Below are 14,160 nucleotides of genomic sequence, written 5' to 3' on the forward strand. Positions count from 1 at the left end.
TGCAAATAACTATTTGAACACATGTCTATCAGCTAGAATTGTGACCCTCAAACAGTGTTCAAATTGAAGAGGGTCTGGGGGGTCCCGGACCTGCTATGAGCCTTGAGGGACCCAATACTCACACATACTCAAATGGACGCACACTCATAAGCGGACGCACAGAGACGCGCAAGCATGCAAACACAAAATTATCGCGAAATACCACAGTCTTGGCATCTATGCTCATAAAAACATTCAGTTATGTCTTAAAGTGAGTGCAAACAGTTCAGAAAGAAGTCAGATCTTTGTGTTGGTCTGAAAGTAGCAGTTCTTGCTTATGTTTCTGTCATTTATATTAATTAAACATCAGAAAACAAAGGAAAATCACTTCTGTATCTTTAAAAATATTAATTATATTTAATTTATATAATAAAGAAGACAGTGTTAATGTTTATTTGATTCTATTTATGTACCTAAATACTACTGTTAGTTTCTTAATTTGTTCTTATTTTATTTTCCCAGCCCCAGTTTTGCTGATCCGAAAATTATTCAATCTATGATTTAAAAAACGCAATGTAATCCATTTAACCAATACTATATAGTAAAATTATGTCATTTGAGAGTAGGCATTGAGGTCCACCCTATTTTCCAAGGTTTCACACTAATTTGAGGGGTAAAAAACGTTTAGGGTTTGAGTTAAGGGTAATTTGGGGTTTCTTTGATTAAAACCAGGATCAGATGATTGTTGATCCAGGATCACATCTTACTTTGTCAAATTACAGCGACCCTATAATGGGGGGTGGGGCTTGGCCGAGGGGTGGGGCTTAGCTAGGGGACCCCCCAAAAGCTTTGACATAATTCTAACACTGCCCTCAAAGACCTGTTAGTCTGCTTTAAAATGTCCACCTCCAATCCATTTATTATCCTAAATTAGATGGACCTGTTTGAGGTCGTTAGCTGCATAAAGACACCTGTCCACCCCATACAATCAGTAAGAATCAAACTACTAATATGGCCAAGACCAACGAGCTGTCCAAAGACACTAGAGACAAAATTTTACACCTCCACAAGGCTGCATTTGGATTTATTTTGTATTTTTTTTAGATTATGTCTCTCACAGTGGACATGCACCTACGATGACAATTTCAGACCCTTCCATGATTTCTAAGTGGGAGAACTTGCAAAATAGCAGGGTGTTCAAATACTTATTTTCCTCACTGTATATGTATGTACACACGCACACACGCACGCACGCACGCACACACACACACACACAGTCCTGCAGTTGGCCAAAAACAATATGTCACCTCCAATAACACATATCTTTAGGACAAACAGCCATGGTGGCTCCTCAAGGCAGTGACTGACAGCTAAAGTCTAACATCTGTTTAATACAAGCTCAAGACGGTGAAGATTTGGTAGGCAAACCATAGAAGTGAGTAATCTAAAAGAGCTGAGACACGATTTTGTGTGACCTACTTATACACAAGATCCAGACAGATCTGATTTTCTATTGTATTTCAACACCCAGCGATTGTTGGGTTTGTTAAATTACATCTAATGTGGAGAGTGTACTCATTTACACAGACAGTATCTTACATCCAGAGATTATATACTACTCTTCTCAATAAGTATTTGTTTTTTATCAAATCTAGCAGAAGTGTGGAACAATAAAATCTCTTGCAGCTCTGTAAAAAGGAAACAATAACTGCTTAAATGTGTTTCTGTGGAAGCTTGGCCACGCTGACGGATCATTATAGAAGTGGATATGGAAGGAAATGTATGGGAGAGATTAAGCATACAGTGAAAATATTCTCTATTCATTAAATCATCTAATAACAGTCTCCTTCTCGTGTCAGGAAACACTCATTACTGCGTCAAACACTGAAAATAATAGCCCTGCGCTTTTCACACATACTGAGTTTTTTTAAAATTGTGAACATCTTTTACAGTAAGTGGAGTGAATATTTCTGTGCTTCCCAGGAAGCCGAATTTGCAACACCATGTGCATAGCTGTGAGTGGGAACGAGTGCTTTTTTATTTTTCAAGTATTGAGCAATGCAAAACAGCTCCAACAGTTGTAATCAAGTCGAAAATCCGGCTTCAAACTGAGCCTTGTTTGTATAGCAATCCTCTCCGAAATGCAGCCAGGGAAAAAACATAAACCCATTTGAAATTATGTTGCTGTCCGGGAAAAACTAACTGCATCCACTGTTGTCTTAAGACAGTGAAAGCTAAACTTTTGGTGTTATTCTATGATAACGGTAGGTCCCACAAACAAACTTTAAGTGTTCATTTGTAGCAGAGATGTGTGTTGTTGATTGAGTAAAAAATTATTTATCTAACTTAAATATTTTTTGAATGATAGAGCCAAAGCCAAGACGCGTTGTGCCCTGCTCTCCCCTATATATGAAATAAAATTCTGTCACTGTGATATAAAATGACTCAACACTGATTTATGGTCATAATGCTCACTCCCAGGAGCAACACTAGCTTAAAAACATATGTTGTAGCATTAGCTGGACTTAATGTCAATACTTAGTTTCCATTTTAAAGGGATAATGATGACCATGAGCAAACTAAAACCAATTATGAGTTTCATCTATCTCACCCTTACCCGGCTGCTCTGTTTACCTGGCAGATTATAGTGAACCATCAGAATCATAACACAATGGCTTTGTTTCTCTGTTATGAGCTCAATTAACAGATTTATTAGAAAAAACCTAACAGCATGTCAAGATCTCTGTTCTCAAAAAACATAACAAGCCTGTTCAGCCTTTACAGCATCCAGCTGTAAGCAAAATCTATTTAAAACACATCACAGGAAACAATAATCATGTTGAATAAATGAGAAATAACTATTTTAAGCTACATTTCTAGAGTCCATTAGACCCTTCCTGGGGGAAAGTTGCTATGGCAACTGCTCAGACTTTAAAAGTTTTCAAAAGGAACAAAAAAAGTTGCTCACACATTCAAGGGTAAAACACAAAAGCAGTTTGGATCCGACTGATACAAGCTCAGAGAATATAAACTCTGATGTAATAAAGCTTACCAGGCAAGAATAACCCATACAATGTTCTCATATTGAGGTTATTTCTGTGTTAAATAACTAAGGTTTACTGTATATGGAAGGATGGACCCAGACAGTATTACCTTTACAAATACAGTTTTTACTGGCAATTTACTGGTAAATTGTAGTTAAGAGATCATGGGCCCTATTTTAACCATCTAAGGGCATGGACTAAAGCACCCGGCGCACAGTCTAAAAAGGTGTGACTGAATCCGCTTTTGCTAATTTAATGACAGGAAAAATGCTTTGTGCGCCTAGCATTCTCGTAATGAATGTGTGTGTTTAGGGTGAAATAAACCAATGAGAGTCCCATTTTCCATCCCCTTTAAAGCTAGTTGCGCTCGTGCCATGCCGATTCTCTATTAAGATGGTGGAAATTGTAAACTTAAAAACTAATTGGAGGAAGACCACCAGTTTAAGATTGATGTTAAAAAATTTGTGTTGTTTTTATTTGTATTGAAATTGTTATTTTTTTTATTAAAACCTTTTTAAAAGTCTTTTTTTTCAGTCATGGAAGTAAAAATAGCAGGCTTTATATTGTTGTAAATGCATGGATAGCCTACATGATCAGTGTAATGTCAAAGAATAATTTACAAACATGCAAGAAAAGGTTTGTACTCTAAAAAACTGTATTCGTAACAAACGGGAGATAAATAATTTGCAAACATGAGGAGAGATGAAACGTTTCAGCACTCGGACAGCGCCGTGAGTGTTTTGCAAAAGCATTCCTTAAAAAAGGTTTTCATCTAACCATATTCACAGGTACAAAGTCATCATATACAATAAATCTGTGGGGTAGCTTTAAAAAAAAAATGCAATATTAGCACTTTTTAAAGCGAAAAAAAATCTGCCTACCAGGCTACAAGTGAAGCAGCTCTTCACTCCTTCTAAAGTCCTGTAAACTGTCCTCATTTATGTCCAAGAGAGTTAATAATAATCTTTTACATTTTAATCCTTTAATTTTTTATATTTAAAAACTTTGTGTGCTGCTGCGTATCCATGTGTGTGAAAAGCAAATGCGAGTTGTCGTCCCATTTATTACTATGCGCTCTTTAAATAACAATAAAAATATTGACTTTAGACAAGGTTTTAGTTGGTCAATGGTGTAGTCTATTTTAGTTGCCTCAAAATAGCAACACACCAACAATGCGCCTGAACACACCTTGTTTTCAGACCAGAATGCCCCATTGGCGCACAAATGAATTTGCCACTGGACTGAAACTAGCAATAAACACTTGAATCGCGCTTTGCGCTGCATTGCGCCAGGTGTTTGATAGGGCCCCATGTGTGAACTGGGCCATTTTTTTTAACCTGGTAAAGTGGTCTTACCAGTTTGTTGGTAAAATCCAATAAGGGTCTGATAAAAATGCTAACACACAGGCAAACATGTCAGACGTACCGAGAGACTCTTCAGCTTCACCCAAAGTTGAATCAGTCTAAAACATGACAACTGATCAAGATTTCACAACAGTACCCTAACAATCACACTCAATAGCCCAAAATGTGGCTGTGAGATTTGCAAGGACCAATACCCCTCACATTTCATAAAATCTAGTTCCCATTATTGTGGATTATCAGATTCTCAACTGACATTACATAAACATGTGAGCACACGTGTGTGTCAGTGAAAGAGATGCATGTGTGTAATTATTTTTTTTTTTTTTTGACTGTGTTTATGTTTAATGTAAATGTCACAGTTGGACTGTTTTGAGTGAATCAGACTGTGAAATTAGTCAGAAAACATCCAATCATTCTCTCTGTGTGTCCTCAGCAGGAATCTCTGGTTGTGATTGGCCGTCTGCATCAGTTTATGGTGTGATGGGGATTGCCCTGTTTGCCAGCAGACTGCTGGATTCAGTCACAATCTTTATGCCATCACAAAGAGGAAAACACATTTTAAGAGATCACTGGTTCTTGGCATCCATCTGAAGTTGGCTGTCAACTTTCTTTCCATTTATCCATTACTATACACTAAACTACCAATTTGAACACCATTAATAATGATCTCTGTCCTCTTATCAATCATTTCCTTTATCCATTCGTATTCACCAACATTTTATTAAAGAAACAGTTCGCCACACTATTTGCTAACTGCCATGCTGCTTAACAGTGTGATATTTTTCGATATTCTCGATGGAACTCAAAAGGAGGTCTTTAGGAGTTTACATGCTCATTTCTATTCAATAAGAGTCAAAAAGGCACTATCGAGCCTGCTGTATCTCTCAAATCTCATTCTTGCAGGGTTTGGAAAAACAAATATAAATGAATAAATGGCATTTTTGTATATCCTAAAGAAATTAAACATAAGCCTGCTTCAGAAACCTTAACTCTTTCCCTGCCTTTGATGAGTTAACTCATCAATTAAGAGAAAACGCTTCCCTGTCAATGACAAGTTTTTCCAGCAATCCGTATTTCCGCTAATATCCACCAGGTGGCCCTCTTACCCAACTTATAAAACCCAGAAACAACCCCTTAGGGCAAACAGTAAGAACTCCATAGGCCCTATTTTAACGATCTGAAACGCAAGTGCGAAGCGCAAAGCGCAAGTGAGTTTGTGGGCGGATCTTGGGCGCTGTTGCTATTTTCCCGGCGTGAGAAATAACTCTTGCGCCAGGCGCAAATCAATAAAGGGTTGGTCTGAAGTAGGTTCATTATTCATAGGTGTGGTTTGGGCGTAAAGTCAAATAAACCAATCAGAACGCTATCCAACATTCCCTTTAAACGCAAGGGCGCAAGTTCCATGGCGGGTTGCTATTATTATGACAGATTTACCAGGCGCACGCTAGGAGCGGTTCACAGTCGAGGAGACCGACGTTCTTGTAAGAGTAGTCAAGAAGTTGTTTTGTATGGGGATAGGAGAAACCCGCCCAAATCAGCGTAGGTTAAACAGGCGTGAGAGGAAATAGCCACAATTGTCTCATCAGCTGGCATCCCCATCGTTGCGCCAAGCGCTACAATGATGTCAGGAGACGGGGGAATCCCAAGCTTGCCAGCATAAATCGGGTTAGCGGTGTAACGGGAGGTGGATCTGCCTCTACACAGGACCTGACGCCAGCAGAGGACATCGCTGCGTCCACCCTCACTGCTGAAAGGGTTTGGTGGCTTTGAAATCGGACCCAAGAAACGCAAGCAGTCCAACCCCAAAGTACACTTACAAATCAAGTTCATATACATTAAGGTTTCTTATGAAAACATTTTAATTATTATTTACATAAAATAAACGTAATACAGCCACACAACAAACTTATGAAAATATTTTAATCGTTATTTGCATGAGAATTTTTTAACGCAGCCACACAATAAATAAAAACCACAATGCTCACCACTATGATTCCCCTTATCTCATGTGTTAATATTTTTTATTGTAACAATTTATGATTTGCAAAAATAACTGTTGCATCTATGTAGATTAGATAAGCAAAGTGTGTGCGCGTTATGCACGCTATACATTATGGTCAAGCATGCGCCCTTAAAATAGCATAATGCATAATAGCATAAAACGCTATGCGCCACTGACTTTAGACTATTTTTTTTGGTCAGTGGCGCAATTGTTTTTTGAAACTGCAAAATAGCATTAGGGATGGTTTGCGCCGCAACACGCCTCCTTTTTTGCCCTGAACCGCCCAGGGAGCGCAAGTTCATTCCCTAGTTTGCCGACGTGCGTCTGTGGAGGGAAAAACCAGCTGTGCGCCGGTGCAAAATATGAATGATACATGCATCACTGACAAAGTCAATTGAGCTGGGTGCAAGGTAGGGCCCCATGTATGTTTTGATCATCGATCTGAAACTGCTCTCCATCAAAAGTCCTTCACAAAAGAGTTAAAATGATCCAATGAGTTTGATCCACTGGATTGCTCTTACCTGCTGATGAAGAGGAGGGTAAATAAAAAGCTGAAGCTCGTCATGTTGAGAGGATGAGAGCTGCGGTCTGGTGAGGTCTATCTGAAGAAGAACAAAAGCAGGACATTAGAAGCACACACAGTATGAATAAACGTAAATTTTCATAGTGAATATTTTGACTATATTCCTTTAATCTACTTCATTTTTACAGGACAGACATTGAGACAGAATTAGAATGCAGTACAGGACTTTACTGTGTCTGATATGACAGCTTTAAAAAACACTTCACATATGTTATTCCCACTCTCCTCCCTCCGGTAGCCATCGGAGATGTTCTTCGGTGTCACACTCACCGTGTTGTAGGAACTATTTGCATGACTTGTCATTTACCCTTGAGACACATTTATGCAGTAAAATCCACACTCATATAGCATCGACCACAGGACACTTTTTAAACACAATCCTGAACAATACCAACTACAGCAAAGTTGACTTGCTCACAAACACAGCACATCCAATCACTGCTAGTAAAAAGGTAAAAATCTGTTTTCTGACTTTGGAGTCTCTCTCGTTCTTATTCAAAAGTGTTACTGTGGAGATGAAAGCAAGGAGAAAACCTTTAGTAATATTAGAAATCCAGATGGCTTATTTAAAAGAGTAACTGTGCGTGCACACTGCACACAGCCAGAGACTTAGACACTGTGTCGCTAGTCCTTTCAATGAGATCGTTAGGAGGCGTTCCTAATTAGGTTGTCCTATTAGCCAAGGACTAACTGTTTTCTAAGTAAATTACGAAAGACAGATGACATGAAGTCACTATCATTGATTGTAGCTCGTCATTTGCATAAAGTTGAGCTGTTCTCAACTTTCAGTGGACCCGATAAAGTGTTATTGGCAACCCTTTTAGACACCATGCACGCTATGTGATGTCATCTTTTCTCCTGAGCTTCAAGGTTCATGAGAACATGCAACAGTGTTCACAACAACCAATAATGTAGAAACCTCACTACATTGCTGCGCATTTGCAACGCTTAAAATGTGTCTCGATGAAAAAAGAGAGAAAGAAACTACCAACTATCTGATGTTCTCGATATACCCACAGTACAGGATCAATCACTGAGGCATGACCTCCATTTACAAGCCATTACCTTCAGTGACTGGTGTCTTTATTAAGTTCATCTGTACCTCAACATAGACAATGAAAATGAGAAATGTAATGAAGCTGAACACATAAATACATAAGTTGGCATACTTTGCATATTATCTGTTTTAAGCATTTTAAGAATAGGGAAAATAAAGAAACATGAATTAATTTACTGATAACAGCTTTTTTTTAAGAAATGTAATTTGTGTGTAGACACAAGAGATAATGAAAAATTACAGTAATACAGTGTGATGTAAGATAATTAATTGCAGATATTGAGAATTTTATTAGTAAAATGTAAACTTTGCTGCTGTATAATGGAACATTAAAGGTTCAGTGTGTAACTTTTAGAAGGATCCCTTGACTATATTATCAGTGGTGTATAAAGACCTTTCATAATGAACCATTATGTTTTTATTACCTTAAAATGATAAATTCCGCACAAATTAAGCGTTGCCGCGGGAAATGCACAAGTTGAAAAATCTGAACTTTGCCGGATATTCGTGCGAAGTTCCGCGTGAATGGCTTATATACTCCCAAATAAATTTCACCACCACCCATTCCTATATTACAACAATTAAACTATATTAAGTTACCAACCAATAAATATCTTTGAACTCACTTAAACAACTAGAATCTACAGATAAGACCTGCACTATTACTAGGTGCGCAAAATATATAAAAATATATTAGAGGTGCATATGACAATCGCAAGTTCGCAATAGCTGAAAAAATATATCCTTAGGTTATGTAAGGTTTTATCAAAGAGACTGGCACTTGAATGAGTGCTTGTGCTGTTTGCAAGATGATCAATGAGTAGAAGAATGTATGTTTGTTATATAATTTTTAGTTTTTAACATATTCTAATAAGTTCAAATTGATTACAAACTTAAAGTACTATTTTATGGTATATTTCTATTTAGCATATTTATATGCGTGTATCGCATTATAGCATATCACATTTTTCTTCAATATTGTGCAACCCTATATCACATATAAAAAACTGTGGATTTCGGATCCCATGATGCATCTGCACCAGGGATCACATCAGTTTTAATCAGGCAGAGAGCGTATGAGCCACCTGCTGCTCTGTGATACATCTATAAAATTTGCCCATCTGTCTGCATCTGGAAAAGCAGAAGGTAAAGACTGTGCGACCAAAGTTAACCTGACTGTAAATTAGCCGAGCGGTACAGTATGATGGAAAAGAAATCAAACTGATTAGATAAACTGAGTAAATAAATAATACAATCCATTACAAAGATCCCACAGAGGACTGAAAGATGCTGCTGTGTATATGAGATGAAGACATTACCAAAGAAACATCAAATTACAAATGAGACTATAATTGTATTTCCTGAAAAAAAGAATAAGAAATCTTACATTTGTCTTCTTCTTTAGAGTTTCAGAAAAGGCCAAAATGTTAATATGAAGAATTTTCATCAAATTATTTCTGGACCAAAGAATCTGATCAATAATTTCATTCATTTTAAGCTTCATGCTTTTACTGTACAGTATGTCAACTATTTGTGCTTTTTTGTTAACATCCAAAACAATGATTAAATAAATGAAAACAAAAACATTACCAATAAAAAACCCTGTTAGGTCTACAGACCAAGCAACGTTTAATAACCTGTGTGTTGGTACAACCTACTGGTAATGCAATGTTATTTGAATTTTATTCTTCAAAGAAAGGACAACTAACACGCAACCACAAAAACAATCCATCCAGAACATCTTCACATGGCTCTTGGCAAAATAATCTATTAAAATATCATGCAATGATCTAAAACATCAACAACATATGAGTTCACTATTCAATCAAATCATCAGTCAAGACATTATTTACTGTAGCAACTTCAATGAACAAGTAACAGTAGGGCAGGGTCATCATTGGTAACAAGATCTTTCATTTAAAAGGAAGCTCAGAACATACAGTTATAAATCACCTGTCACAATCCAGCGGACTAAAGAGATGTTTCAGGGTCAAACACTTAACATCTGTCACTTGAGTTTATGCTCTTTCTCAACCTGAGTAACAAATCTTGAATGTTTGACTCTAAAGGGTCCATAGGTCAAGAGAGGAAGCAAAAAATCATATTAAAAAACAGGTGGCTTCAACTAAGGAGTAGACAGCCATGTGGAGCATCATGGCAACGCTCCCACTGTACCATCCAACCAAAATATGATTGATGGTTAATCAAACCATTGAATGGATGGAGGGAGCTCTCCATAAAAAACATTGATGCTTATAGCTCCATTTCCCTGACCCTGGCAACAGTTTGGATCAGTTTTTGACCTTCAAAGGGACAAAACATATTGCTGTCATTTTTGACACTGAACCTCTCAAATCACACTTTATCAAGGTTAAGTTTCCTCAAAAATTGATTGTTTAACCAGGCTTAAAATATTTTTCTTGGAATGCCATATGTATTATTTGCACTCTCATAGTTACCAACCTGTATATAAGGTCTAATATGAAAATGCAGGTAATGTGTCGAACAGACTCTCAGGATTTGAGGAAATGTGACACTCTGAAAATCACACTTCTGGAATGTTGATGATAAGGAAAAGGAGCATGGAGCATCCTCCACAACACTCCCAAAAAATGAATAATTTATGTTAATCCTGTTCATTTCTACATTTTCTCATGTTCGACTGTCTGTTGTGGGTTTGGCTTCTGCACATATACTCAAAATCTAAAGATATTAGCGCACATCAGACATCATACAACATTTACTCATTTTTGAATTGATTAAACTTAGACAAAAACACAGATCATTTTCTGTAAATGTCTAAGTCTGATTATAATAAAACTGTATGTGCTGCCCTCTCTCTAGAACAAAAAAGTATAAAAAATAGTAATGATGAAAAGCAAATATTTCTGATATAAGGTCTCACAAAAGCAATGAAATACTGGAACTGCCAACCAAGTGTTTATTACCAAATTTTATTAAAATGTAAAAATGTAACCTCAGTATCTCTGTGTGTAACTATACAACAAATCAACTTTATTCTGCTTCAACATCTGAACAACAGAAAAACGCATGTATAAAATCTAAGTTACACAACACATGTGGCACACCTATAACATTCACACAACACACGTGACACTGCTATAGCATCTACACAACACATGAAACACACCTATAGCATCGACACAACACATAAGACACAACTATAATATTACACCAGTAAAAAAATTTAACAAACAAAAACATAACAACCAAACACTCAGTATAGCCTATGTAAGATATCCTTGTTAAGTAGCTACTAACTGAATGAAAGCATCGTTTAATAGCGATAAAACTGTTCAAATGTACCTGAAACAAACTAAAGCAATAAAACATTCACAAATTGCAAAAAAAAGAGATAAGGTTCAAGTGACATTCGTCAGATCAATCTCACCTGGGTAGCCGCGCGGATGAACTCATTTCACAAAAAATATCAGAAAACACTGACAAACATCGTCCATATACAGATAGACATTAATCTTCTGCTGATATCCAAATCAAAGCAGTTTAAATCAAAATGTTTACTCCGATTCAAGGACTCGCAGCACGCGAAGAGCGCGGGGCACAACTGAGGTGACAGACAGTGACACATCCCCTCGCAGGCAGCGCGCGCTCTCTCTCTCTCTCTTCACTGACAGAGATGCGTCGGTCACGTGACTCATAATTCACTCGGATTTTATCGGTCGGTTTGTTAAGTTTGTGTTTGTAATTCATTCACAATCGCATTTACTACAAGATTAGACTCTAAAGAGCCTACACGGCTCTTACATTCATGGAAAATTAAAATGTTAATATCCAGAAAGTCATGTAACGTTACATTAATGAAATAAAAAATTTTTATTATTTAAACTTAAGTTAGCATGAAAAGTTATTTGTAGCCTACAACAATTAGGAAAACTGTTTAAATTGATATAAACTATCTCACCTAAAACTCCTTTCAAAGTTAATCTTTTTTTAAATAAATTTAATGATTTTTAAAAATCTAGTAACCACGACTCATAAGGCCAGTGTTTTTATCCAGTAGTGTGAAAAACGAACAAATAAACAATATTATAAAAAGCATGAGTTTGGCTTGAAATTTTTCTCAAGAACATTGTTTATAGCCTACTAAAAATATAAGCACACATTAATAAAATTACAGTAAGACATCACAATTTAATTGCCATCAGAGAATTCTTTACTAGTGTACATACATTATGATTAATTTGAAAATTGTACTTTGTGTTAATTTGTAAATTGTAAAAATGTGCACAAGTTGTTTTTATTTTGTGTACAGATTAAGTCTATAATGTTCAAGCCTGTGCTGTGCATACTCTCAATGGTGCTAATCTATCTCTTTTCTAAGCATTTTTGTCAGCCATGCTTTAAATGATCTATAAATTTAGACATATCTGCTCATAATGAGCATTTAACACATTTATTGAAGCAGAAATACATATTTATACAAGAATTTATCTTAGCAGAAGGAGTAGGCTTCCCTTAGCTTTGTCAAACATTCATTGCATCTGATTCACTCCTACACACAATCCTCTCTCTCCAAAACCTAGTCCTCTTTATCTCCAGGCACAAGACATTCATCACTATGCATTAAACATCAGGGATCTCGCACAAGAAGGATAAGAAAGAAGACCGCTAAGAGGAAATTTTGAGAAAAGAGGAGAAAAAAGGAAGAGCAGAAATTGAAGCATCTGCACTCAGAAGATGAGATTCTGGTGCCATCAGCCTCTGCTCTGACAAGAATTTTGTGAATACCACATCACATAAGCCGCCTTATCTATCACAGCAACAACAATCAGAAGATTAATCCTTTCTTTATCTAGGAAAGTTGAATGTTAAGTGTTTAAAAGCTTTTCATTTTTAAAATAGTTGGACTTTCAGGGATTAATTTTCTATTTTGTGTTACATTCCTCATATCATTTTCTTTTCTTTTTGAGGACCATTTCCATGTACTGTAAGCTGATTTAATTATGATTTAAGTCACCTAAATTTCTAATGTCCTCTATTTTACGAGAGTAAATGCAATCTATTTTATGTCTGATTGCAACATCCTCTTTATCCACAATAAAAGCCGTTTATAATTGTAAAAATAGTTTTAAAGCAGAGCACAGTTGTATAAAGGCGTTTTTGACAGAGATGAAATAGAAACACAAGCTGTAGTTTCAGTACCACGGACAGCGGCTGTTTACTGCACACAAACGCATGCGTGAAAAGAATAAATGACGTTTGTTTAAGCAAACGCTAAAAAGAAATTCTTAATCTTTTCAAACCTCCAAAGGTGAAACACTTGTAAGATTCCCATGAGAGCGTTACTTTATTTAGTGTTAACATTTGTGTTGTGAACACCTAAATGAGTGCCTTCAGAGCCGAAAGAGGATGAGGTGTGAGGAGTGATGAAGCTGCCACATCGCATTCATAATAGAAACAGACTTTCGACTAAGAACTCTCCTGCTTGCTATATAATTGGCTCCCATAACATCTATTGTCGGTGTATTCTCAATTCTATATTTCTCTCTCTTCTCCTGTTCTCCCTGGCTGCTTGTATTGATGATTAATTCTCAGTATCTGGCTCTCCCCATCAATTCCCTCCTGCTCTACATTTCTCATCATCCTCTCCAAATCACATTCGCATCATTTCCCTCTCTCTCTCTCTCTTTCGTTTTCCCCCTCTCTCTTTCTAGAACTTTATCTGTTTTTCGCTCACCCTGATATGTATTCCCCTCCTTCTTTGCTCTGTATCCTGTTTTTTTATGCCAGGTTCTTGCTCTCTGTGGCTTGTCTCAGTCTCTGCGGTTAAAAGGTTTTCTGTCACACATTCTCTGTCAAGTGCTGGATGTTCTTCAGATGGCTGTGGCTGCTCCTTGTAGCTCCAAACAAAGAGCAATGAACAAATATTCTCATTACACCTCAATAGAAGTGCTAAAAGCAGTTTCATATCCAAAATTACAGAATACCAAACAACTGAATGACTGAATGTTACAGCAAGTAAAGAGAAGATCAGATGTATACATAAACTGTCTTTGTACTCTCTTCAGCAAGCAACAACGTTAATGATTGTAGGGGTTGAAATAATTTTATGATCAAGATATTTCAAGATTTTCTTCAAATCAGTACAG

The 14,160-nt window shown here is 36.7% G+C and overlaps 1 protein-coding gene across 1 annotated transcript in view; it reads right to left on the reverse strand.

Moving 5' to 3' along the window:
- LOC135786741 (gamma-aminobutyric acid receptor subunit pi) overlaps nucleotides 1-11,635 on the reverse strand; it is a 28,655-nt gene extending 17,020 nt beyond the window's left edge. The window contains exons 1-2 of the mRNA XM_065296276.1: nucleotides 11,442-11,635; nucleotides 6,911-6,991 (exon numbers count right to left, since the gene is read on the reverse strand). Of these exons, the coding sequence (XP_065152348.1) occupies nucleotides 6,911-6,954 (44 nt within the window). The 5' untranslated portion in view covers nucleotides 6,955-6,991; nucleotides 11,442-11,635. The remainder of the gene's footprint in view (nucleotides 1-6,910; nucleotides 6,992-11,441) is intronic.
- Between the last annotated feature and the right edge of the window lie 2,525 nt (nucleotides 11,636-14,160).

This window comes from Paramisgurnus dabryanus, chromosome 20, assembly GCF_030506205.2.
Source record: "Paramisgurnus dabryanus chromosome 20, PD_genome_1.1, whole genome shotgun sequence".
Taxonomy (NCBI): Eukaryota; Metazoa; Chordata; class Actinopteri; order Cypriniformes; family Cobitidae; genus Paramisgurnus; species Paramisgurnus dabryanus.